Source organism: Coenobita brevimanus, chromosome 89, assembly GCF_032717465.1.
Source record: "Coenobita brevimanus isolate Jiangsu-jjx chromosome 89, ASM3271746v2, whole genome shotgun sequence".
Taxonomy (NCBI): domain Eukaryota; kingdom Metazoa; phylum Arthropoda; class Malacostraca; order Decapoda; family Coenobitidae; genus Coenobita; species Coenobita brevimanus.
This window is the reverse complement of record NC_137042.1, coordinates 13,028,818-13,054,118: the sequence shown is the minus strand read 5'-3', so window position 1 is coordinate 13,054,118 and position 25,301 is coordinate 13,028,818. Positions and strand designations below refer to the sequence as shown.

General features: G+C 42.3%; 3 protein-coding genes and 1 long non-coding RNA gene across 4 annotated transcripts in view; 2 read left to right on the top strand and 2 right to left on the bottom strand.

Annotated features, from left to right (window-relative positions):
• LOC145411376 (uncharacterized) overlaps positions 1-4,444 on the bottom strand; it is a 37,853-nt gene extending 33,409 nt beyond the window's left edge. The window contains exons 1-3 of the mRNA XM_080281407.1: positions 4,301-4,444; positions 3,453-3,583; positions 1,874-1,999 (exon numbers count right to left, since the gene is read on the bottom strand). Coding sequence (XP_080137533.1) covers positions 1,874-1,999; positions 3,453-3,583; positions 4,301-4,444 — 401 coding nt within the window. The remainder of the gene's footprint in view (positions 1-1,873; positions 2,000-3,452; positions 3,584-4,300) is intronic.
• Positions 4,445-5,081: 637 nt separating this feature from the next.
• Positions 5,082-10,021, top strand: LOC145411374 (uncharacterized). Its single transcript, XR_013899412.1, has 2 exons — positions 5,082-5,130; positions 8,791-10,021. It is a non-coding gene; the product is annotated as an uncharacterized LOC145411374 (long non-coding RNA).
• nito (RNA-binding protein spenito) lies at positions 5,104-8,424 on the top strand. Its single transcript, XM_080281405.1, has one exon. It carries the CDS (start codon positions 5,150-5,152, stop codon positions 7,277-7,279), a length of 2,130 nt encoding a protein of 709 aa, XP_080137531.1. The 5' UTR covers positions 5,104-5,149; the 3' UTR covers positions 7,280-8,424.
• A 9,256-nt stretch (positions 10,022-19,277) lies between the features above and the next one.
• Positions 19,278-25,301, bottom strand: part of LOC145411375 (uncharacterized) — a 102,316-nt gene continuing 96,292 nt past the window's right edge. The window contains exons 21-25 of the mRNA XM_080281406.1: positions 24,777-24,938; positions 24,356-24,471; positions 23,119-23,246; positions 22,642-22,822; positions 19,278-19,771 (exon numbers count right to left, since the gene is read on the bottom strand). Coding sequence (XP_080137532.1) covers positions 19,672-19,771; positions 22,642-22,822; positions 23,119-23,246; positions 24,356-24,471; positions 24,777-24,938 — 687 coding nt within the window. The 3' untranslated portion in view covers positions 19,278-19,671. The remainder of the gene's footprint in view (positions 19,772-22,641; positions 22,823-23,118; positions 23,247-24,355; positions 24,472-24,776; positions 24,939-25,301) is intronic.

Genomic DNA, 25,301 nt, shown 5'->3' with positions numbered 1-25,301 from the left:
AATAACGATACGTACATGTCAGGACCAACATGCCTAGCCCTTGGCTCCTACGCTCATCAGGGGGCAACACAGGATTGGATGATGGATGGATGGATGTACAGTACAGTAATACAGCACAGGCTGGCTACTGTTTACAAGCTGGTTGATACACCTCAGCGTTGGATATTGCCAGAATTGCTGGTTACGTCCTGTTTCGGCGCTGGATATTGCATAATTCTGCTAGATATCGTTTTTACAGAGCTGAGCCAGCAGCGCGGGATATTGCATTGGGCCGGATACTGTGACGACAGATAATTGAGAGTTTACAGTATAGGCTAGTGATGTGAAGACTACTCCTCCAATGACCACCCCAAATAAACTTGGTGGCCATTTCAGGGACTATCTTGACAATGACTTTCATCTAAGAGATGCTTAACTCCATTATGAGTTGTATCAGACCTGGGCAGTTCCAACATGTGATGCAGAAAACTGAGGTAGGCCCAGGCCTATACTAGGTCAACATTACCATTCACTGTACATGAGTCAGTCATTCCAAGGTCATTAAGTTTCTAGTTCCCGTGAGGAATAAACTGAGGAAGAAGAGCTGAGATGAATAACACACACAAATTACAGCTGCCAAAATTCCTATCTGACCAAAGAGAAGCTTTAAGTATAAAAATTCATTTTCCAATCAATGCTTTTGCTACCTGGTAGGCATGTTATGTGCTGGAGGTGGGGCTGGAGCTAGCTCTGTGACTAGAGTGAGGAGTGGTTGGAAGGAGTTTGGGGAGTTGTTGCCTCTCCTGACATTGAGAGGGCTCTCCCTCCGTGCTAAGGGACCTTTATATACGACATGTTAGGAGTGCAATGCTGTAAGGCAGTGAGACCTCGGCAGTATAGGAAGAGGATGTTCATAGGTTCAAACGTACAGAAATGACAATGATTAGGTGGATGTGCAATGCGTGCCTGAGAGCGAGGCCTGGGGAGGGGCTAGGTTTGCGATGGATGAGTTGAGAGGTAGGATGGGAATGGAGTGTATTGGTGTTGTGATGAGGAGAGGTAGATTAGGGTGATCTAAGCATGTGGGGAGGATGGGGGATGATAAATGGGTGTAGAAAGCAAGCAGTGTTAACGTTAGGGGCAGGGTTGGGAGAGGTAGCTTAGACCTAAAACGACCTAGGACGAGGTCATTGAGTGTGACCTCAGGGTTAAGGGACTGAATGGGGAAGGTGCGAGAGATCGGGCAGCATGAAGAGCCGCTATTAGGCGACCAAGGCCAACCCATGCAAGCATGGTGAAGCCTTTAAAAAACGAAACAAAGCAAAACGATGCTTCCTCTTCTCAGGCACCCCAGGAAAAATTTTTAAGCAATCTTTCATCAAACCAATGCATTTAAAATGGCAACAAGAGGAATTATCCTCAATTCATGGAGCTGATGACTGAGTTAAAATGCCTCACCAGCCTTGCGATCTTCCACACGGGTGGAGATGTCTTATCCATTAGTTATAACTGAATGTCATTATATGATGCACTTCCTCTGTTGGATGTATTGAGAACCCTACTCTTACAGTGTAAGCATTTGCAATAATATACATCTCCATGTATCAGATTTTCTTTATTTTCTGTAGGCTGTTCCTAGAGAGGCATGAAAGGTCAAGAAGATAATGGATAATGTAACTATGTAAATAAGCAATGTACCATACTGTACAGGTAAATGGGTACTGTGGATGAGGCTTGCATCCTCTTTCAACCTGGCAGTCAACAATTACTCTATCCTGAAAGGCAATTTTTTGTGTACTGTTTGTTGTCATGATCATAAGCATCATCCTGATCATCATAACATCTGTGGTAGTGGCACATTAACAGATACACAGCTGAGCCATTATCCACTTACCCACAATCCTGGGACTGAGAGAAAAAGTGTAGATCATCTATGATGATGAGAGAGGGTCTGTCCCTAGCAGGAATCATGTGAAGTGAGGCCAAGTAGCTTAGAAGTTCCCGAGTCTCCTGAGCATATCTGAGAAGTACATATAATACAGTATATTACTGGAACTTCATGAGTATCAACTACAATGTACAGTACTGTATCACCTATTACCCCATATTACAGTCAGTCCTCCCCAAATGCAGGTATTTGCTTCTGCACCAACATCACGTTAGGCAAATACTGTATCGCATTACAGGGACTCTAAAAAAACCCTATTTCCTTCCACACCCCTGCCCAAACCCACTTTTTTCCCCCTTGTGGTGCAATTTTTTTGGTACTCCCCAATTTAAACCTTCTAAAAGCATTAATATGGTTATAAAAAATACATTAGGTCAATAGGACTTTTTTATTTATTGTACCTTATGTGAAGAGAAGAGCAAACACACGTCACTGGAGATGAGGTAGAGGGGGAGAACACACACTAAGGCGGAGGAGGATGGTGTTGGTAGGAGTGAGCCGAGTAGGGAACGCAGGAGGTGGTAGGGGGGTCCTGATTGGTTGAGTGGCTGAGAGAGCGAGAAAGATGAAGTGTGCTTGGCAGGCGATGATGTCAAGTATTGTGAGGCCGTGTGATGCACATCGCGTCACAGCCTGCCTGGTTCAAATTACTGCGTTAGGCTAACAATGCCTGCGTTAGAATGTTTATTTCCTTCCGCAAAATTGTGTCACGTTAGAGCAATATCGCGCTACAGCAACCTGTGTTAGGGGAGTACTGACTGTACTTGGTACAGCTATGATGAAAAGTTCACTGACATTCCTCTGCCAGCAATGCATCCCGCCTTCCATATTTCTCATTCCACCCCAAATGACAAAGAGTCTTCTTTCTCACACCCTTTTGCTGCAAAAGTTATATTACTATCACAAAAAAGTTCATGTAACATCTTCCTTTGTCACTGTTTTTGCTCAAGGCTGTATCTGTACTGCAATATTGATGGGTAACAATAATGGAAAGATTTTATACTATATATCAACTGACAAGTGTGAGGGATGATGCTGACAAAAACCAGAAGAGATAAAATACCAGGTACTGATAGAAACTTACAACAACGAAAAATCTACCAGACTAAACTGACAATACTTGAGGTATGAGTGTGCTGTACTGAGAAATACAACACAAGATAAAATACTGACAGAAACCTGAGTACTGTGATAGGAAGCGTTATGAGGAACACACTGAGGTGGTTTGGCCATGTGGAGAGAATGGAGGGTGAAAGACTGACGAAGAGAGTGTATGTGAGTGAGGTGGAGGAGGGAAGAGGGAGAAGGAGGCCGAGGATGAGATGGAGGGATGGGGTGGAGAGGTATATGAGAGATGGGGGTGTGAGTTGGGAGTAGGGCAGTGAAATGGCGGGGGACAGGGCGACTTGGAGGCGATTTGTTTGTGGCCATCCCAAACGGGATTGAGGTGTCCGGCAATAGATAGATAGTTAGATAGAAACCCGAGACAGCTACAACACCGACAAGATAGGGATAAATCACTGACAAAAATTTGACAGCTTGCATGACGCGTGGGGCTGGTGTTGGCATGCCATGCACACTGGGAGGGAGGCAGTGCAGCTTCCTAGGGGCTACATACAGCACCTGACCCTCACTCGCTGCTTCTGTCACGCCTGCCTGGGATTGAAGAAGTTAATACCAGTTAGTGCTGGTATTAAGACACTCAAAAGAGGATAATGGCATCAGAACTCTGAAGGATGAAGTGTTTACTGTAATACTGACTACAGTTGTTTTTCTTACACGGTTTCTGATTTAAAATATTATAAGAAAGCACTGTAGTTAACTGAGGCTGTTTCTTAAAGAATGTCTCCCCTACGCTGAACACCATAATATCAATTATAAGTACCAATTAAAAAAAAAAAAAAAGGAATATTAGTTTAACAATCCTTAATGGTATTAAGGATTTGTCATAGAAAGACCCTCACTATTTTGATAACAAAACATATTGGAATATACCACAAATACCATGGGATGGTTTTGCTATTATCTAACAGAATACCAATAGAAAATTTCCACCACTTAGGACCTCTGTTTTTGGAAAGGCTAAATTTGGTTTGTTATTCCCATTACTGTGATACCATGGTTAACTTAGAACCAGAGAATGCCAAGGTTAGGGACAAAGAATGCCCATGGAAGTCATTGCTAGTTTGCAGAAAAAAATGAAAAACTGCGATAATTGACTGCAACGAAACAAACAATTCAATAAAGTGACATGCAACATAAACAAATTATTCAGCAGAGCATGGTAAATAATATTAAAAGATAAACTAGGAACCTGCCTGGTGGATCTTCTTCCTTTCACAATGAATGCAAAGTTGCAAACCTAGAAATTACCTGGACCAGCATTGCAGTTTTCATACATTGTGCAGAGCCAAGTATGAAGGTTGTGGGCACCGGGGAAAACCTGGTGCTCCTGTATTCCTTCGTTTCTGTCAATGCAGATCCTACTGGGAAAATCTTCTCCATCACACTAGCCATACTGTGCCACTAGATATATTTCTGTCTCCTTCCTCCTCTTCTTTATATAGTAAAGTAGTTGTTTCTTCGGCTAACTATACGTAAATTTCCTGTCGTTATAAAATAAATACTTATTATCAATTTCCTGCTGTTTGACAACTTGCACTCTCCCGCTCTCCTGTCTCAGTTTACCCACATGTAAATACGTGAATCGTGATTACGTGAGGTATGAGTGGCAGATCTCAAATATTAACTGTAAAACTTTTCGGGTTTATGTTGACACATGAAAATGTGCTTTAGTTTGATATAATTTATTTTTTTTTTAAAACCTTCATGCTACTGTTTTCTTCCAAAAATTGCAAAGAAAATAGATAGTTGCTTCTGCAAATCATCTAAAATAAACAAAACACTCCTTACACAAATAAATGTAATGGTGAAAAATTTATTTTCACTCTCCCTCTATGATTGAGAAGCATTGAGAAAAACTAGTTCCATAAAATATATATATATATATTTTTTTTAAATGGTTGACATATTAAACTGTTATTATCCATGTAATTCCACAATTTACTTGATGATTCACAAATGATTGTAAATGTTGTTAGACTAGAAGCAAAATGTTTGCGTTGAGAACGGGCGGAGGAACGTCTGACGTCATCAAGTGGCTTGACGGCTAAACATTCCCTGACGACTGGCGTCTCATTCGCGTAAACATAAGGCCCCATTATGAAACGAGGTGGAGATAGAGATTTGTCTCCCTCGAGCAAAAGATCACGGTCTAGTGTGGGACGTTATGAAGACAGTAGTGAGGACGAGGGACGTCGTAGTAGCCGAGGTGGGAGCCCTGGCCGCCGCTACCCTCCACCCGAGCCTCTCCATCGCGCTGACCGGGATGAGTATGGACGCGCTCCCCGCGGCCCACCCCCGCCCTCATATAAGGTGTTGTGTGTGTCCAATCTTCACGCAAAAGCCAGTGATGAAATGGTGAGAGAAGCCTTGTATCGTGAGTTCAAGAGGTTCGGGGACGTTAGTGTCAAAGTGGTGATGGGCGCAGAGGAACGCTTGGCTTATGTTTACTTCCGTAGCAGTGAGGAAGCGAGAGAGGCCAAGCACAGTAAACCCAGAATACTCTTTTATGATCGACCTGTTGTTGTTGAACCCATGTATGAACCTACCAGGGACTATGGACCTCCCAGGGGTCGGTCTCGTAGCCCCGTTGACTATGATAGGGGTTACAGGCCAAGGAGCCCACCTGGCCCAGAGTTAGAGGAACGTTATGAACCACGATTTGACCGCCGCAGACCACCACCTCTCCCTCACAGTGACTACTATGCTGAGGGTCCCCCAATGCGGCAAGATGACTATGGCTACAGGCAACACAGAGGCCGCGGGGCACCCCACGGCCATTATGCACCTTTGATGCGTGGTGGTTTCAAGCATAACTTTGGTAGCCGGGGAGGTGGGGGTGGTGGTGGTGGAGGTGGGATGATGGACAGTAAGCGTGACAAATTTCCAAACTATCTGCATCATGTACCCCCTGAGGAAGACCCCTTAGCCACCCGCACACTGTTTGCTGGTAACCTTGAGATTAATATAAGTGAGGAAGAGTTGCGGCGCATATTTGGGCGATACGGTGTGGTGGACGACATTGATATCAAGCGTCCCCCTCCCGGTACAGGGAATGCTTATGCCTTTGTCAGGTTTCAGAACTTGGATATGGCCCATCGTGCAAAAATTGAACTCTCTGGGCAGTATATTGGCAAATTCCAGTGTAAAATTGGTTATGGGAAAGTTATGCCAACCACTAGAGTGTGGGTGGGTGGGTTAGGACCGTGGACCTCGGTAACGCAGCTTACCCAAGAGTTTGACAGGTTTGGTGCTATTAAAAAGATTGAGTATGTTAAGGGTGAGAACCATGCATATATTCTGTATGAGAGCCTGGATGCTGCACAAGCAGCTGTCAAAGAGATGCGTGGCTCACCACTGGGAGGTCCAGACAAAAGACTGCGAACAGACTTTGCAGAAGTGAACCCTCCTCCAGGAACATTCCCCCCAGGCTTCAAGAAAGAGTTTGATGGCGAGTACCGGGAAGACTGGGGGACTGGGCGGGGTGGTAGTTATGAGGATTATGGAAGTGACTATGGATCTGCAGGGTATGGACGAGGGCGGGGTAGGGGGCGTGGCTGGCAAGGGCGTGGTGGACACCGGGGTGGTTACCATGGCGACTATCAGAGAGGTGATTACCGTGACTATGATGGCACTCCTGACGGGGAGCATCCAAGCAGGAGTCCTGAAGCTGGTGATGGTACTAACACAAATAGCCTGGCCAGTGCTCGGACCCTTGCTGATGTGGCTCGCAAAACTGCTACATCTTGGCAAGGGTCACTCATTCTGAAAAATTCATCATTTGGCACAAAGATGCACCTGATTGAGGGTGATCACGAGGTGGCCGAGATGATGCAAGATGGGGACGGCAGGCCACTGCTACGGATCACCCAGCGGCTGCGGTTAGACCAATCTCGCCTGGATGATGTGAGTCGTCGCATCAGTGCGCCCTCCACAGCCACCATCCTACTATCTCTTCCCAGCACCACTGCCCCCCAGGCCCCAGAGGAGGCAGCGGTGCAGACACGGCCATTGAGAAATCTTGTAGCTTACCTGAAGCAGAAGGAGGCAGCAGGTGTAATTACCCTCACAGGCAGTAACAAGGAAACCAACATGCAGGGGGTCTTGTATGCATTTCCCCCCTGTGCCTTCTCCCTTGAACTCCTGCATCGGGTGTCCCCCGGCCTCACAGAGGAGACCACGAGAGACGACCATCTCGTTGTTGTCATTGTACGAGGGACAGCAGCCTGAAACCTCTCTGGTGTTAATGTTAAAGTGTACTGTAATTTAGTGTTAAGTATATTTCAGTTTAACCAATGTGCTTGAACAAAATATGCCTTAAAGTGATTAATGTGTAGTAATTAAAGATATTTCCATAAATGCAGTGAAAGTTGCAGTGATGTAATGTAAAGATACAACTTAATGTTATAGACTTGTTGATCATTAAAGTTTAGGGTGGACGAGGAAAGATATTTTTGAATCTAAGTGGTTAACAGTGTAGTAAGGCTACAGTACAGTACATTATCTTCATAAATGTGTGGTGTAGTGCTAATTTATTAAAAAAATACTGAATTATTTTTCAGTGTTTAATTGTACATGTGAGCTTTATTCCAGTGTGGTGAATATTAGTGCTGAAAATGAATTTTGTTGATTTTTTTTTTTTTTTTTTCTCAATAGTTAAGTGAAGTGCTTATAGTGAAGTGGTCTGTAATATATGTACCCTCTGGGTGATGGATAAGCAGCTTGCTTTTAAATTCATACAGTGCTTTAAGTAAAATGCTTGCAGTGTCAAAGTGCACATTTTTTCCAGATATAAGTGCTTAGTGTTAATATGAAATGGTCAAGTTCTAGTGTCAGATTCTAGTGAGTGCTGTGAATGTTATGAAAGAAGCATCATTTGTGAAGTGATTAAAAAAAAAAAAAAAAAAAAAAAAGTGAAGTGAATTTCCTCCCCCTTTTTTTTATAGTGCAACAGTGGCAGTGGGACAGTGCATTGGGATGGTTGTCAGGGAGGGATTTTGGGCTGGACCCAGGTGATGCCCATTTTATTGTTGTTGCAACCAGAAGATTATGCTCAGCTTAGGAAAAGGACCTGGTATTGAAGGGTTTTAAAGCTATAGCTGTCTAGGTAAATTTTTACAAGTGGACAATACACCCCCCAGGTAGTGCAATATATTTTTCTGGCAGTTTTTGATGCGATTTGAATGTTTCTGACCTTCATTTTTGTCGGAAATGCCCCTCACTGAACACAATAAAAGTAACCAAACCAAACCCAACATACCTAACGTATCTTAGGGGAGTAATAATCAATTTCCGAATGGGGTAATGGGGGTTATTTGTGATCCTTAGGGACTATATTATATGATAATGGTGCTAAAATTCCAAAACTGCATGTTGTCCACTTGTAAAATAATACCGGTCTAATCCCTTCAGTTCATGTAATATAACCTAAGCTGGATAAAATTGTCAGGAGGTGGCAAAAATAAAGTGAAAGACATGCCTGGGCTTTCTGTGTAGCAGTAAGAGTTTCAGTAGCACTCCTTTTTCATTCATTTAGCTTAAAGTTTTTTTTTTTTTTTTTTTCCTCAAAATTAATTTTAAAGCCCTCCAAAGTACATTTTAGTTATCACATTAATTTTTCAAGTTTGTGAAATAAAGTACAGTATTGCTTCTCAGAGCCAAGCCTTAATTAATTTTCAGAATTAATGATTAACATTGGTTCCAGTGAATGCATTAATACACAACCTCTCACTATTTTCCAGGTACGAGACCAGAGCTTGGGATTAAAGTTCCAGTACAGATACAATAGTGATCAAACTATTAGTGCATCAGATACAGTACAGTGCAGTGGAATCATATAATTCTTCCAAAGATACAGTCTTCCAGTTTAACTTAAAATTTGAGCTTTAAACAGTGGCCTGGTGCAGTGCAGTGTTGTGACTTCAGTGCACGATTGGTGGAGAAACATAGGGCTGTGAAATTATTTCATAGTTTCCCTTAAAGTGAAGCAGTGAATCATTCTAATGGGCATTACTAGAAATAAAATGGGATTAACAGTTTTGATAACTAGTAATGCAGATATTTCAAAGTGTAAACAGTGCTAGGGGAGTGGGAATAAAGAAAGGCCAAGATGAAATGTTAGTGTGGGAGGAGTGCTAACATAATTCTGGATGGGAAAATGTTTAATGTGCCAATAACTTTACCAGTAGCTATGGGGAATAATCTTTGCCAGGGGAAGTGCAGAAAATTGGCTCGTATTTAGGAAGTGTATAAGAAATTTACCGTACTGTCTAAATTGGAAAGAAATTGCAAAATCACATGGATGATAGCCTGCATGAAAGATGTTTCGTGCAGGCATATTCCTCCTGGTGTATTTTGCAATCAATTAAGTGCAGTGAAAGTTCGTAAATAACAACCAGCTTACTAGTGCTTCTTTCATATACAGTATCTTGCTGATCTGGAAGTGCAGTTGTACATTGAAGGTATTCACCACATTGATAACTATGCTAAAAATATGTAGTGAAGTGTTTCATGTTTCTTACAATTGATATCTTCAGACTAGCACTACATAAGTGGAAAATATCAATAAAGTTTCTTTTAATTCTGATGATGTGTACAGTGCCGTGTTAATGTTTCAGTTCAGTGAGAAGTGAATAGGAATAAAGTTTGCAGCTTTTCAGAGTTGTGGTGATGAGTGTACAGTGGGCTTTGTGGAAGTGCAGTGGTGTGTGTTGGTAGCAGTGTTGGTGCAGTGAGTTATGTATGTGAAAGTGAATTGACAGTGCAGCAAGACAGTGAAGTGTGATAGTGCAGTATGTATTTTAAGTGCAGTGAACTAATAAACTTCGGGTGAGTTGATTGATTCTGACACTTAAATTAGCGACAGGCATTCATATATCTAGAACCTCATGCTTTTGAAGTAATGCAATAGCTTAGCTCAAATTAAGTTTTCAAATTTGTATGGTGATTGAAGAAATAAATTAGGAATCTCTAGGTTGCCTTTATTACCATGTTTGTTACAATTATCTGTTTCCACATGGTCCTTTTTAAAATCATAACATAAAATATGGATGGATGTACAAGATAATAAGACAAGAAATCAGCTAGCCTGGATTTTTTAGTTTGCATGTGTCGACATATTTTTATGGCTGTTGCAGATGTTACAAATATTGTTCAAAAGTATTCCTCCAGACTGTGGAGTCCACGATGACCTACCAGGTAACCACTCTCACATGCAGTGCTCACAACATAAAAGGTAGTTTTCCGTAGTATTTTGATAATTTATGAGGTGACTAGAGTGATGTGCACACTCCCACCCACTTGTTCATAGTAGCTATATATTTTCATTTATATTCATGTTAGACTAGAATTTTATTTGGAGTATCTGCTGGTTGCAAAGTAAACAAGCCCCAGGTATCATCATCTCCAAGACTGTATGCAGTTACAGAACTTCCATGCTTTTTCATACTGTAAGGTGTACAAAAAATCTGGATAGGAGGGTTACGGTCACTTAGCATTCTTACACAGGCCACTGAGTAGCTTGAGCTACTGCATACAGCACGCATATATATATGTTAATTGTGCTGCTGTGAACGTACAAGATTTTTTAGAATTTATTGATAGGATTATGGTGCCCAGATGGCCAATACAGAATACAGTACAAATATGAGATAAGCCTGGAAGTATCCAAATCATCTCACCTTTAACGAAAACAGTGAATGATATGGGGATTTCATTTATAATTTTTTTTTTTTATTTTTTTTTATTTTTTTTTATTTTTTTTAAGGATAGAAACCATACATCCAGATCTGAAGGACAAATATTAAATGGCATGATATGAGTAGAAGTATAATGGTAACCTCACAATTCAATTATCTGACCCAATATCTGTTTTATGTTGTGCTGAAATGCTGAAGCTGCTTTTTTTTTTTTTTTTTTTTTTTTTTTTTTTTAACTGGCCAAAGGCTTCAGGGCCTATCCCAAGGCCCATTGGTCCTCCTACAAACCTCCACATGTCACCACTTCGACGCTAACATCCACTGTCCATGCTGAATACATGCTAGGGCTGTCTCATACAGGACTGGTATACTGATATGTGAAAAGTTACGAGGTAGAAAGAAGGGATGAAATAATATGCAAAAGCCGATTGACTCAATTTCAGTTTGACAACACATTCAAGTAAGTGCATGTATTTACATTTTTGTTCTTTACCATACCTTAAAACTACTGGCTATAAAATAATTTAGATAACTGTATTGGGAAACTACAGCTTGTAGTACCTATACAAAACATCCTTCTGGCTCAAAAAATGTACATTAACAATTTCCTGGTGTCTTTTGTCCAAGATGTTTTGATTTTATCAGTTTGAGACTATGTACTGAAGCAAACTGTCAGAATTATACCACTACAATAATTCTTTGGTGTAAAAATACTGAGCTCAGAATAAACATATCCAGCCTTTTCTCTGGTCTAGGATATGTATAAGAGATTCTGTTGAAATATTAACAAGCACCAAACTGTTACCATAATTATTACCTGTACAGTAGAACCTCATTTAATGGACTTAGCGTTTATCAGACATCTTTGACCTACCATACTCCTTCTCTTACTGTAGACTCTGTCCAGTATAACGAGAAAAGTCTGCGCTGCTTTTCATTAGTTTATTATGGTTCTTTAACAAACATGATTACAATTAATAATGTCTGGCATAATACCATATCGTACTCTGCACATCCCCCGTTACCTCACTCTTTGTTGTCATGGGGGTGTTTTGGAGATATTGATTGGGACTCGACGTTTGGGGGAGCTATAGCGGGGTACCTTACTCTGCTCTGTCCCCTCCCCTCTCCTTGGGTCCCTGTCGCTGCCTCAACTAATTTTGCTAGGCTCCTCTGCTATTGCGTTTTCCTACCATTTGTCCTATCTTCACCAGACAGTAGAGGCTTTCTAGTGGTATTGCTAGTTCCCACTCTTTTTGTCATCTAGGGTGGGACTGTTGCCTCCCCAAGTTCTTGCCATGTGTGGGATCTAGTATATTCCCTATGCCTCTGTCTGGGAGGTGAGTCCACCATGGGGCAGGGTGTAGTTTCCTGTGGTGGGCAACATGCTTCTTTGGTGGAAGGTTGGGGTAAGACAGGCAGTCCAATGTCTCCCTGCTGGACCAATTGGCTGGTCATGTGTTGGTTAGGGTCAAGTGGGCACTGTTTGGTGGGCACAGCATCGATCCGTGGCTGCCATCTCACACCAAACAGTGTCTGCATATACCTCCTCCTTTACCCCCGAGGCTGTTGGGTGAGTTTTGACCCAACATCAGCCTCCCTTAGTTGGGCTCTGTCGTATTGGGTGGGGGGGTGGGAAGGTGAAGTCTATTTTCACTATAGGTAATGGATACGCTTAACTCCTCTTCTGGCCCAACCCTGGTGATGACCCAGAACTCTCCTTAGATTGTGGCCTTGACTTCCTTCCCTCCTCCTACACGTCCGGTTACCATAAATAACACATCTTTCTCACATCCTGTGTCTTCCACTCCTCTAGCTCCTGTTCTGTCTACTTCCGTCAGTTCCTCTTCTATTGTCACACTTCACCCCTATCATCCTCCTCCATCTGTTCTATTCCTTTTGGGTCCTCTGGCCCCCTCCCCCAAGCTCGTCCTTCTTTCCACGTTCCTGCCCCTTCCCTCACCTCCTCTTTATTCGGTCCACAGGCCTGGACAAAATACTTCAACAATATAAACACCAATGACAACCTCTCACTCCACCTCTCTCCTTCACCAGGTAGGCAGGGATGTCAACATTCTCGGCCCGTCCGGCTGGCTCCTGCCTCCTTGCAATCCGCAATGCTGCTCAAGCCGAGAAGATTGCATCCCTGGTCAACAGTTCAGGCCAACCCATTTCCCTCTCCCCGGATATCCAACTTAATTCCCCCACTGGTACCGTCTGTCTGCCATCGTTGCAGAGTGCTTTAGTGATACCTAGCTCATTCTTTCTAAGCAACATCATCCCATTTGCTCAGTTCAGTGTTACACCATTTCCCTCTTATGGACGCTGACAGCAGTCAGCCAATATTGCTAAGATTGTCTTTGCCTCTCGAGATCTGCCACCTACAGTCATCATCGGGGGCACTGTTCTCCAGGTTTGCCAGTTCGTTCCATCATATCAGTGCACATGTTGGTGCTTTGGCCACCCTACCAAGTACTGCTGGTCAACTGCAGTCTGCCCCAGCTGTGCACTGACTGGCCACACTTTCTCTGACTACTTCCACCATCTGGTGCTGCCCTAACTGTCAGGGTAGCCATTCTGCCACCTACTGGAAATGTCCCATTTATCTGTTCGAGGCGGAAGTGTCTACTGTTTGCTTGAAAACTAGCCTTTCCCTTCGTAAGCCTGTCACCAAGTTCGCAGCCTTGGTCACTTTCCAGACATTACGTACACATGCCTAGCCCATCCTACTCCTGTGGAGTCGCCAGTCTCCAGCTCCCAGTATCTCAGCTTCTGTCCCTGTCTCTAATTCTTTCTCTGCTCTTGTTTCTCTTCCTGATTCTTCTCCTTCCCTTCTTTGTTCCTTGCCTCCTCCTACCTCTGTATACTCTTGGTCCTCTCCTCCATTCCCATTCTCTTCCTGTAGGCAAACGTCAATGTGTTCACGCTTCTTCCCCATCTCACATTCCTGGTTTCTCCCCCTCAGCTTCTGTCCAGCCTTCCAAATGTCTCTCATGTTCAACTTTATCTCATACCTCATACTCTCCCTTGTCCACCTGTCAGCGCCTTCAGGTCATCTCGTCGGTGTCTCCAGTGGACACATCCACCTTCCTCCTTCCTTTCCTGAACCATCCTCTCCCCAACTCTGTCCATCCTCCCCCCATCTGTGACTTCTGTTTCTTCTTTCTCTTCCCCTATTCCTTTGGTCCTTGATCTCGCCTCCCATTGACCATCATGTGCATCTGCCACCCTCTACCCAGTCTTAATTTGTTTCTCCTTATGGCCCTTCTACAATAGAATTTACGCAGTTTTGCTTCCCATTGTCCTTCCTTACGATACCTAATATCCGTTCATGAGTTTCTTGTATTTCTTCATTCCTCCATGCTTCCCCCATTCGTATTCCAGGTTTTACTATTCTCAGTTCTCCTCCTCCTTCTGCTGCCCTTCTTATCTGCAACACTGTTCCTTTTGAACCCCTTTCTGTTAACTCCTCTATTCCTCATGCTTCCGCCCGTCTTTTTCTTCACTGTTGGGCCACTGTCTTCTCTCTCTATTTCTCTCTGTTCCTTTTGATTCTTCTGCCTTTTCCTCCTTACTTCATTCCCTTTCTTCTCTGATTCTCCTCCTTGGAGACTTCAATTGCCATCATACCTTTTGGGGTGACTCTGTTGTCACCCCCAGGATCATCTCTTTGAACAGTTTCTTTCTTCGTCTGAGCTCGTTCTACTCAATACTGGCTCTCCTACTCACTCTGACCTTCATACTTGTTCCTTTTCTTGCATTGATCTCTATTCCTCATGCTTCTGCCCGTCTTTTTCTTTGCTGTTGGGCGAATGTCTTCTCTATTTCTCTCCTTCTATTCCTTTTGATTTTTCTGCCTTTTCCTCCTTACTTCATTCCCTTCCTTCTCCGATTCTCCTCCTTGGAAACTTCAGTTGCCATCACACCTTTTGGGGTGACTCTGTTGTCACCCCCAGAGGTCACCCCTTTGAACAGTTTCTTTCTTCATTTGAGCTCTTTCTACTCAATGCTGGCTCTCCTACTCTGACCCTCGTACTCATTCCTTTTCATGCATTGATCTGTCTCTTTGTTCTGTTTCCCTTGACTTCCACTGGTCTGTTCTTCATGACTCCCTTTTCAGTGATCACTTTCCTATCAAGATTTCCCTTACTTCTTTCCATCCGGTTTCTCATCCTCCCCGATGGCAGCTTCGTGCTGGTGACTGGAGCTTATTTGGCTCTCTTACAGTCCCCTCTTTGCCTCCTCCTTCCTTTTCGTCTCCCCATGAGTTGCTTTCTTTTTTCTTGGTCCTGGTTTTAGGATTTGCCCTTACTGCTGTTCCAAGAAATACCAGACCTCCTACAGCCAAAATTGTGCCTTGGTGGACTCCTGAATGCAAGTGTGCCCTGTGTTAAATGTGCTGCCAGGAAAAGCTTCCATCGTTGACAGTCTACACCTGGCCATACCTGTAGTCTCCTAGTGATTCAACATGCATCTGCTGCCTTCTGCCTACTATTCGCCAGGCCAAACGCCACAGTTGGATGTCCTTTGTTTCCAGCATTTTGGCAGACACATGGCAGCACTTTGGTTTTGTATCCGTAGAATATCTGGTTAGCACATCCCACCTCAGGCTCCTGTTCTTTCTTTAGATGGATGTTCTGTAGCTGATGCTTCCTTGATTGCTGAAGCTTTAGATAGTTATTTTAGTCTTGCAAGAACAGGGTCCTGCCTTTCTCCAAATTTTTACCAAGTAAATCTTTTTCTGAATCTCTGCCAATTTCTTTTACTTTGTCTTCCGAGCGGGCTATTAATGCTTGTTTTACTCATCATAAGTTGTTGTCCACACTCCAATTGTGTAAAGGGAGTGAAGGTCTTGATGGTACAGTATTCATTATAATATACTGAAACATCTCTCTCTCAGTGCCCTGTCTTTACTCCTGGCCCTTTACAACAGGATTTGGTCTTAGAGTTTCTTTCCTCCTGCTTGGCGTGTGGCGGTCATTCTACCATTCTTAAGCCTGGCAAAACCGGTCATCTTCCTCAAGACTACCATCCCATTGCTTTGACCAGTTGTTTATGTAAACTGATTGAACATGATCTGTCGTTGACTTATGTGGCTCCTTGAATTCCATTGTCTTCTTTATAGTTTGGATATCGTAAAGCTCAAAGCACTTCAGATCCTCTCCTTCGTGTAGAGTATGTTATCCGTTCTACTTTTTCCCTTCGCCAGTCTGTCACTGCTATACACTTGAACCTCCATTTAAGGGACTAAATGGGGAATCAACTTGTTCCTTACTTGAAAATGTCCATTGTTTTACCACATATAAAGACAATCTTATTATGAAGTGCAATGATTGTTTCACTTATCCCACTTATGTGATTATGAATATTATTTTACAGGTAAAGTATAAAGAAACATATTAATGTTTCAAGCAGTGGACTTTTTGAATGGTCCTGTCCATTTGTAAGGTAGAATATGGAGTCCCTTAAATCCAAAATCCCTTAAATGGAGGTCCCTTAAATCGAGGTTTGAGTGTATTTTTGCCTGCCTTTACAAGGCAGAATGTTAATGTTTATCCTCGCATCTGTGTGTATGTGTGTGTGTGTGTTCATTCCTCCATTATATCATGAATGGTTTGAGCTATCAACATGAAACCTGCAGGGTATCAAGATTATGGCCAAAATCTTGACCAAGTTTGAAAATGGACACTGGGGTCAAGGTCAAGGTCACCAAAATGGTTGCCAAGGGTCAACCAGTTTTTATCGCCTGCCTTTAGCACCATTATATCTCATGAATGGCTTGAGCTATCAAGATGAAACTTGGACTTGGCCAACAGCATATTCTGGTGGGTGATTAGCATTTGGCTCCCAGATGCTTTTCTTTCATTTGGTTTGGAAATGGCATACAACACTAAATTGCTCCGTCATATTCTGCGTTGTCTTCGTTCCCTTGGTCTTCATGGTAACACTGGTGTCTTCTTGAAATTGCCTTTCCCTTCGCACCTTCCATGTCCGCCTTGGTGCCCATCTCTCCTGTGCGTTCTCCCAGCATGGTGTCCCCTAGGGCTGAGTCCCCAGCACTACCTTCTTTCTTCTCCCTGTTAACAGTACTGTCTCTTCCCTGATTCTCTTTGTCTCCACCTCTCTGTATGCTGATGACTTTGCTATTTACGCTGCAGATTCGGATCTCCTTGTCTCCAATCCCTTATTCTGTCCACAATTATAGCAGCCTCTGCTTGGGCCACCACTCATGGTCTTCGTTTCTCCACCTCCAAGTCTTCTGCAATGTCGTTTACCGGTTCCCATACTACACCTCAACCACCTCTTCACCTGTATGACACCTCTCTTCCTTATCGGTCTTCTGCAACCTTTCTTGGTCTTGTCTTCGACTCTCAGTTAAACTGGAATGCGTGTTTCTTTTCTTCATTCTTCCACTTTTCATTGTCTTTGCTTACTATAAATTCTGTCTCATCTTTCGTGGGGTGCTGATCGTACCACACTTCTTCATCTCCACTGTCCTTAGTCTTTCTAAACTCGATTATGGGTGTAAAGTCTATTCTTCTGCCTCTCCCCATACTCTTTCAAAACTTAATTCCCTTCATCATACTGGTCTTCGTTTAGCCATAGGTGTCTTTCAGTCAACCCCAACACAAGCCTTTACGTCAAGTTGGGCGTTCTCCCCCTCTCCTCTCATCGTTCTCTCTTTACTGTTAAGTATTATGTATGTCTAAGTTTCCTTCTAATAAATTGCTCTGTCCTCCTCCCTCCCCCATTCTTTTCAGTCTGCCTCATCTCCTCCTTTCTTTCTCCCTCTGTATCCCTGCTCTTCTTCAGTGTATTAGCTTCATCTTTCCACTCATTCTTCCCCCTCGTCCTGTTCTTTTTCCCCCTTGGCTTCTACCTCCTCCAGTAGTCAGTTCTTTTCTCCCTTGTTCTCGCTCTCTGCTTTCTCCTGTCGCTCTCTACTCCCTTTTTCTTGAACACGTGTCTTCTAACTCTTCCGCTACTATTATCTTTCCCAATGGTTCCAAATCTCTTCACGGTGTTGGGTTTGCTGTCATCTCCCCTGGGTCTTCTTTTTCAAGTTCTCTTTCTTCTGCAATGTGCGTTCTCGTGGCGGAACTTTATGCTATTCTTTTCCCTCAGAAGTCACTGTTTCAATCATCTTCCTCCTCTTCTATGTTGTCTGATTCTCACAGTGCACTTTCTTCTCTGCAGTCCTCTTCTTCTCATCGCCTTGTCATCCAAACTCAAGAGTGGCTCTTCTGATTTTCTGTGCCTAAATAGTCAATACAATTTCACTGGGTCCCTAGTCATGCTGGGCTTGCTGTTAATGAACATAACTCAGTAACTTGTTCTGCTGCTCTGTCTCTTACATCTTCTCCTTGACCTATTCCTGCTTTTGATTGTTTTCCAATTCTTACTCACCTCTTCTGTGACCTGTGGCAAACTTCCAGGGACTCCAGGTCATCGACAAGCTTCATCTCATTAAACCTTCTGTTCTTCCCTGGTCTATTTCAACTCACCCCAATCGTCGTTGGGAGACTGTCCTTGCTTGTCTTCACTTGGGTCATACCCACCTTACTCACGGTCACTTAATGAGTGGTGACCCTCTGTCACTTTGTTCACGCTGTAACTGCTCCTTGACTATCCGATGCCTTTTTCTCAACTGCCTCTTTACCCTTCGCGACTTCCTCTGCTTTTCCCTTCCTCTCCTTATTACCCCGCCCCTCATTACTTGCTGATTTCCTTGGTGATTTTCTTTTTCAGATGTTATTGCTTTTCTTTCTGCTGTGCGTGTTTTTTCATTCATTCATTCATTGCCAGACGCCTGCATCTAATTTAATTGCCCTCTCTTCTTTGCTGCCTTAGTGCACAGACTTTCTAGAATTGGTGCTAGTTTTTTCTAACTATTCATTCGTTCAAATTCTGCATAAGTTAGCTTGACAGACAAGCAATTCCTTCTCAGCCTCACCTCAGGAGTACAGTATACTTGTTTTAATGAATGCAAAACATAAACAATGAATGAAAGATCACAGCTCTAGCAAAATGAAATTACGTAAGCCAGTGAGAGGTGGTATGGTCTAGCTGTCAAGCTCAATTATGCCAGCTACAGTATGAATACTGTACTTGATAGTGTCATCCTCTCAAGCTTATACTAGGCATTTTCCATGTAAAATCTACATCATGATCTGATACAGTGTATTTCCAGAAAATTACCAAAATGGTACTGTACTAAACTGATATAGTTGCGGCTCTCTATTAGACAGGGTATTGTCTCTCTTAGTCCAATATTATGAAGTTTTACTGTACTACATGTGTCCTGTGAGTTATGCTTGGTCATAAAAGAGAGATGCTGATGCCTAAACTGGTTTACTTCACACATCAGTAGCTGTAGTTATCACTGGTCTCTTACTGATCCAGCACTGATCTCTTAAATTTGTATTTAAAAAAAAAAAAAGGAAAAAAAAAAAAGCTACTCTTAATTTTGGGGTACATGTGCTACATTTTATTTCTGTAAAATTTCCTATGATGAAAATAAAATCTTCCTGCTAAACTATATATACACATGAAATAAATATAATACTTTTTAAAAATTATGCATTTATCGGTCTGATGCTTCAAAACATAACATACTGAATGCTATGCTTGTAATGTTTTATGAGATATGAGTGATGAACCTTAAGTCATAAAAACAAGCAAGCTAGTAACTTATGCATAAATCTGACCCAGTATAAAATTCAGATCACAAATACAAATTTAACCAAAATATACGTCACTGTGGAAACTGCAAAACTGGTTCATTTGTCATCATACTGTACTTAAAATACCATCCAAAATTATGCATATGCTTTAACAAGAGCTTTCACTGATGTGACAAATATAAAAATATGTTACAAGTGTTGAGTGAACGGGGGCAAGAGGCAGTTTCTGGTGTGTGCTCCACTACACCAAAGCTGAGGCTGGCAGTGAAGAGTGCTTGGGCTTCTCCTTTTTCAAGAAAACTTTAATACAACCATTAAAGTCTGCAGATACCAAAACATACCTGGAAAAAAAAAAAAAAAAAAACTGGCTATATGAAGAGCTTTATAGGGTAAGTCTACAGTATATAACTAGCTACACTAAATGCTGACCAGACACATCACAGAGGCTGCTACTTTCATTTGGCAGCATGTTGGTACCTGGTATAGTACCACACTATCATACAGTACAGCTGAGTACTGTACATAAAACTTGGGATGTACCGATACCAAAATTTTGACGGATACTGATATCCATACCAATACCACAAAACTGGACCAATACTGATACTACAACTGATACCGATACCAGTGAGGGAGGATGGTGCCTGCCCTCTGAGGGCTGTGGCAGGGCCCTGCCCGCTGATGCGAGGCTACCAACCTGTCTCGCACATGTTGATAGTGGCAGAGTGGATATTACCAATTATTTATTTAACATCCAAATTCTATTTAACAACTTCCAGTGAGTGATGTGCTACACACTAAATTCCTTTTAGGTATCGGTAGTATTGACAGAAAGTCAGCCGATACCGATTCCAATACCGATACTCTAAAAATGGGCCGATACCAATACATTGGTACATCCCTACATAAAACTTACAGAAATTTAGCACAGTGGGACTGTACATGTTTTTAGGTAACGATCAGGGGAGGGAATGCAAGTATGGAATAATGTCTCCACATCAGCCTGCTGACAAAGAGCTACAAAGGAAAGCAAACAGCAAGCGGGCTTAAGGCTGTTTGCCTTATTGGTTTTTTTTTTTTACTGCTGAATGGTACATAACTCTCACACCACTGCAACTGCTTCAGAATTGTTTTAAATATCAGAGGGAAATACTTTGCGAACAATGCTCATAAGCTGTCAGAGGTGCAGACAATGCTAGTATGTTGAATCAGATGACAACAGCACAGATGAATTAACTGGAGAACAACAGAGCAGCAACTATGTGATAATGACAGACTAAAGAATGACCTTTGAAGGAACACTGCCTTGCCAAGATGAAGCTTGTGCATCCCAGTGATTACTGAAAATACACTATGCAGGTTCACTTGTGGGATTAGGAAATGGAGAATGTGAATGCATTTAAGTACTGAACTGGTTAGTGTGATGAGTAAGGATGGAAGTCTGGAGAATGATGTGCTTGAAAGGGTACAACGGGAAAGGACGTTGCTGATTCTTTGAATCCAGTGATATGAAATAGGGAAGTGAGCATGGAAGTACAGCATTGTGATACCAACTCTAACATATGGAAGTGAAGCTTGGGCCTTGCTGGAAGGACAGAAGTCAAGAGTGAGAGCAGTGGAAATAGGTCATTTGAGAGGAGCATGTGGAGATTGACAAATAAGGAAGTGAAGGAACGCTGTGGTGTGGATGTTGATGTAACAGAAAGCGTTAGGAGAAATACACTGAGGTAGTTTGGTCACGTGGAATGGATGAAGAACGAGACACTAACGAGGTATGTGAGTGAGGTGGAGGGGAGGCTGAGGATGAGATGGAGAGAGGGGGGGGGGGTGAGAGCTGGGGGAGGGCAGTGAAATGGCTGGGGACAGTGTGATATGGAGGCGATTTGTTTGGGGCCACCCCTTATGGGATTAAGGTGTCTGGCAATAGATAGATAAATAGCTTCACACTTTAGGATCAGGTAAGTGTTCCTCTCAAAACAAGTGCATGATGTATTGCCATGCAATACAAAGTCCCTTACTGGATGATAACCATACATATACATATGCATTGTGTATACAATGTGGGTATGATGGCAATAGGTATGTACACTGTACACAATATGGGTATGTAATGACCCTGATGGCTGGTTGTTGTGCATGACACACCGTTATGGTATGGGGAACATTTGTGAGAAGTTATGTCAAAATATATCCATGCTTGTGGAAACTTACAGAGTGGACATGAATGTAGGTATGCCTGTTAAGTACAACAGCACCTGACCTTGTCTGAGCCCCAAGTGTGGCCTTGACCTTGGAAGTAGGTGGCTGGTCGTTATGTGCGACACACTGTCATGGAATGGGGAACAACTGCGTAACATTACATCAAAATCAGTCAGTACATGTGGAAGTTACAGAGTGGACACAAAATTGTGGGTGGACTGATGGATGTACTGAAGTAGCCGCACAAACCTACAGTCCCCGACCAGTTTAACTGGTAGGGGACTAATTATTCACAAGACCCAGCCATGTGAGGTACTGGGTCAACCCTTTAGAACTCAACACATTCAGTTCTAATGAACTGAACATCAGAGGTCAGATTTCCAGAGCAAGGGGTGCTAAGAATCTCTGGGTGTCACAATACAGCTGCCTTTTGAAATCTGACCTTGAGACATACTGTGCAACATAGTGACTCAAGTAGGCAAAGTTAACCTGTTTGTTCCTATAGAACACTGATGTTAAATGGGGTATCTGTCTTAGCATGATCAGATGATCAGGTAAGGCATTCACTGAACTGTCTGATTATCACATATTGTACTACAAGGCAATGATGAAAAGACTGTGCATACGTTCGATTTTTTTGTCAATAAACACTCAGATTCTAAAGACTTATTTAGGGTACATAAAACACAGTTTCAGGCATGATAAAACTGAAGAGGAAAAAATATGACAAAAATCTATGTACATTATTATTCTATGAAGACAAGTAGAAAAGTTTTCTAAGGATGTCAAGTATGTTAAGAAAAGCACAATAACCAGTAACCTGTCATGGGAGACTAATGCAAAAGCAAGCATGAAAATGGAACATAAGACTGCAGCAAGACACTGAAAAGCCAAATATGAAATGCAGTGGGATTTGCAGAACAGAATCCCCTTAACTTCGACGGCCTAGTAATATATCTTCCAATAATTTCAGAGGATGCAAAGTTTGGTTGTATCTAAATAGAAAACTCACCCCTTATTAGTTGTGCCACTGTCTTTGTTCTGGGACTGTTGTTGTTGCTGCTGCTGCTGCTGCTCCTGTTGTTGTTCCTGGTCTCCAGACTTGTTGAGCAGCTCCTGCTGCTGCTCAATAAAACTAAAGACCAATTCTGGATGTGGGGAAAACACCGCACAGGTCACTACTGCACTGTGAGCTGTAATGGTAGAAACTCAGGTTACTTTGCTTTTTAAACATCAGGATATATTAGGGGGAAAACTTCTATTACATCTTCCAATTAAGTGATACCAAACCTGGTTGCTTCATTCTATCTGAATCAAGTTTATTAATACATATCATTGCCCTCTTACTCTAGGAAACACATAAGAACAGGAAAAATTGCAGCCTGCCCAGTTACATATGCATGCACACTCACACTTTCAAGTACATCAAACAAATGCAATATTATATGAACCTTCATATACAATTTTCAACAGTACCAAAATGACTTACCTTTTACTCCCTCCCAGTATAGGTTCCTATCTCTCCGGGCAGAAGAAAACTTGGAATAATCATGGTGAGTCTTCCAGATGTATATACACTGGTTTTCGCTCCCAGCAACTATGAACTTCCCATCGTGACTAAAGGAGAGTACATAATGTGAGGTACTGTGTTCTAACAAAGACAACAAAACAATGTTAAATATGCAAATGAGTAACAGGTGAAACAAGTTTGTCTCATTATCATCCTGATCTTTTTCTGACTACCTACAGATGGAGTGAGATGCACAGCCATAAAACCATTTCATAAACTAGTTTGCTCCATCAAAATAAAAACAACTGAGGACAGATAAGGAGTAAAGATCATAAAATACACATTATTAGAACCAAGGCATCATGCAAAGCATCATTCATTCAACCTTGGGAATCGAGTGGCGGTGCTTGGCCATCCACAACGGAATACAGTATAGGAGCTGAAGGTCTGATATTGGCTGTGACAGTAATTTTCATTTTATTCACCATATCAAAGAAGAAACAGTTATACAGGAGTGGGCAGGATGGAATGGGACAGCAGGAGAAAGTGAGGCATGCCAGAGGAAATATGTACAGTCATGAGGATCTTTCAGATTAACTGGTAAGGTGTCAGTCAAAGGTTGCCAAGCAAATATTGGAGGGACAGGTGGGGTGGATGAGATGGGCTATGATGGTTTGATCGAAGGGGCAGGACAGGATGGGTATTGTACTTCCAATGATGACATGTATTTTGTAAACAGTGGCATACCATAAATCACACGTAGCTAACACAAGCTTAATGTGGAGGGGTAGAGAAAGGACACGGTAGGAGGGGATTACATGATGGGTCAGGTTGGGGTGGTGGTGGATGGTAGGGAGGGGTAGGGGTAAGACACCCTGTGAAGATGGGTGTTGTACAGGCAATGGTGTTACCAATGGGACTGTACAAATCATTGAAGCATCATGGAGGAGGAGGGGGAAGAGCAGAGCGGGTGGATGATTGGGTGGAAAAGACTGATGTAGTGGGGGGTGGGATACAAAGACCCCTGTGGAGATGGGCACTGTAGACAGCCCAGTGAAGCTCTGGTAGTCTTCATTTCAAAAACCTTCTCCAAGAATACTACTCTCATATACCTACCATCTCACGACATTAGTAAAAGTAATGCTAATATAAGTCATTAATAATACTTCTTGTAAATCAAAACAAATACAAATGCACTGTGCATGTCACGACTCACCTAAAGCCTGCCCTTATCTGACTAGACATGTTTGAGTAGCCCTTGTATTTGCAAGAAAGGTTCAGGTCCCGCAGATCATACAGACGTATTCTGCTATCATTACTTGTTATTAGTATCTGTGAAGGAGAGGAAGATAAATATGAAACAAGACATTCATAGTTACAAACTTAAATAATTAGGGTACTATATTAGCAATGTAATCTGAAGAGCAAACACAAAAGTGTCTATATACTGTACACCCAAGCCTACTCTTACTCAATCTGGGGGACCAGGAAAAAGCTCCCAATAGAAGAATTCACCAAAGACAAACTGAACTTCTAATGCAGAAGGACAATTTGTGATCACAATCCTCCAGCAGACAGTAGAAATCTCAGAATGTTTACATTTATGTACCACTTCAATTATGAGCACAATATCTAACCTTATCCTCTCCTGGCAGAGGCTCAATACCAGTGATCTTCCTGCCTTTAGCGTTCTTTCCTCTGGTAGAACGGACATAGATCTGAGTGTGGTACTTGAGATGTTCAGTCTCGTAGAAGATGCACCGACCATCATATGTACCCACCACTGTGAACTTGCCATTCTAGGGGGGAGGAGGAAGAGGTCAAATTAGAATATTTTTTCCATCCATTCATCATCCAACTCTTTATCTTCTCATGATTTTTATCATTCATTCATCATCCATATCTCCTTTCCCACCCTAGGACAGGGTGAGGATTTTTCAAAAAAAAAAAAAAAAAAAAAAAAAAAAAAAAAAATCTACCCCATCTCTTGATGGGAAAAAGGTCAGGATTTTTTTTTATTAAATGCATCCCACTAGGCACAAGCTTCACATCCCATTCCCTGAGGCCCAGTGGTCCTACATACCACACACACCTCTTCATATCACCACTTGGAGTTGTGTGGTATTGGGGGTGTGGGTAGGAAGCGGAAGGGGCATATGTGA

What these genes read in the sequence shown, in the direction of transcription:
- nito (XM_080281405.1), top strand. Translation starts at nt 5,150, where the DNA reads ATGAAACGAGGTGGAGATAGAGATTTGTCTCCCTCGAGCAAAAGATCA.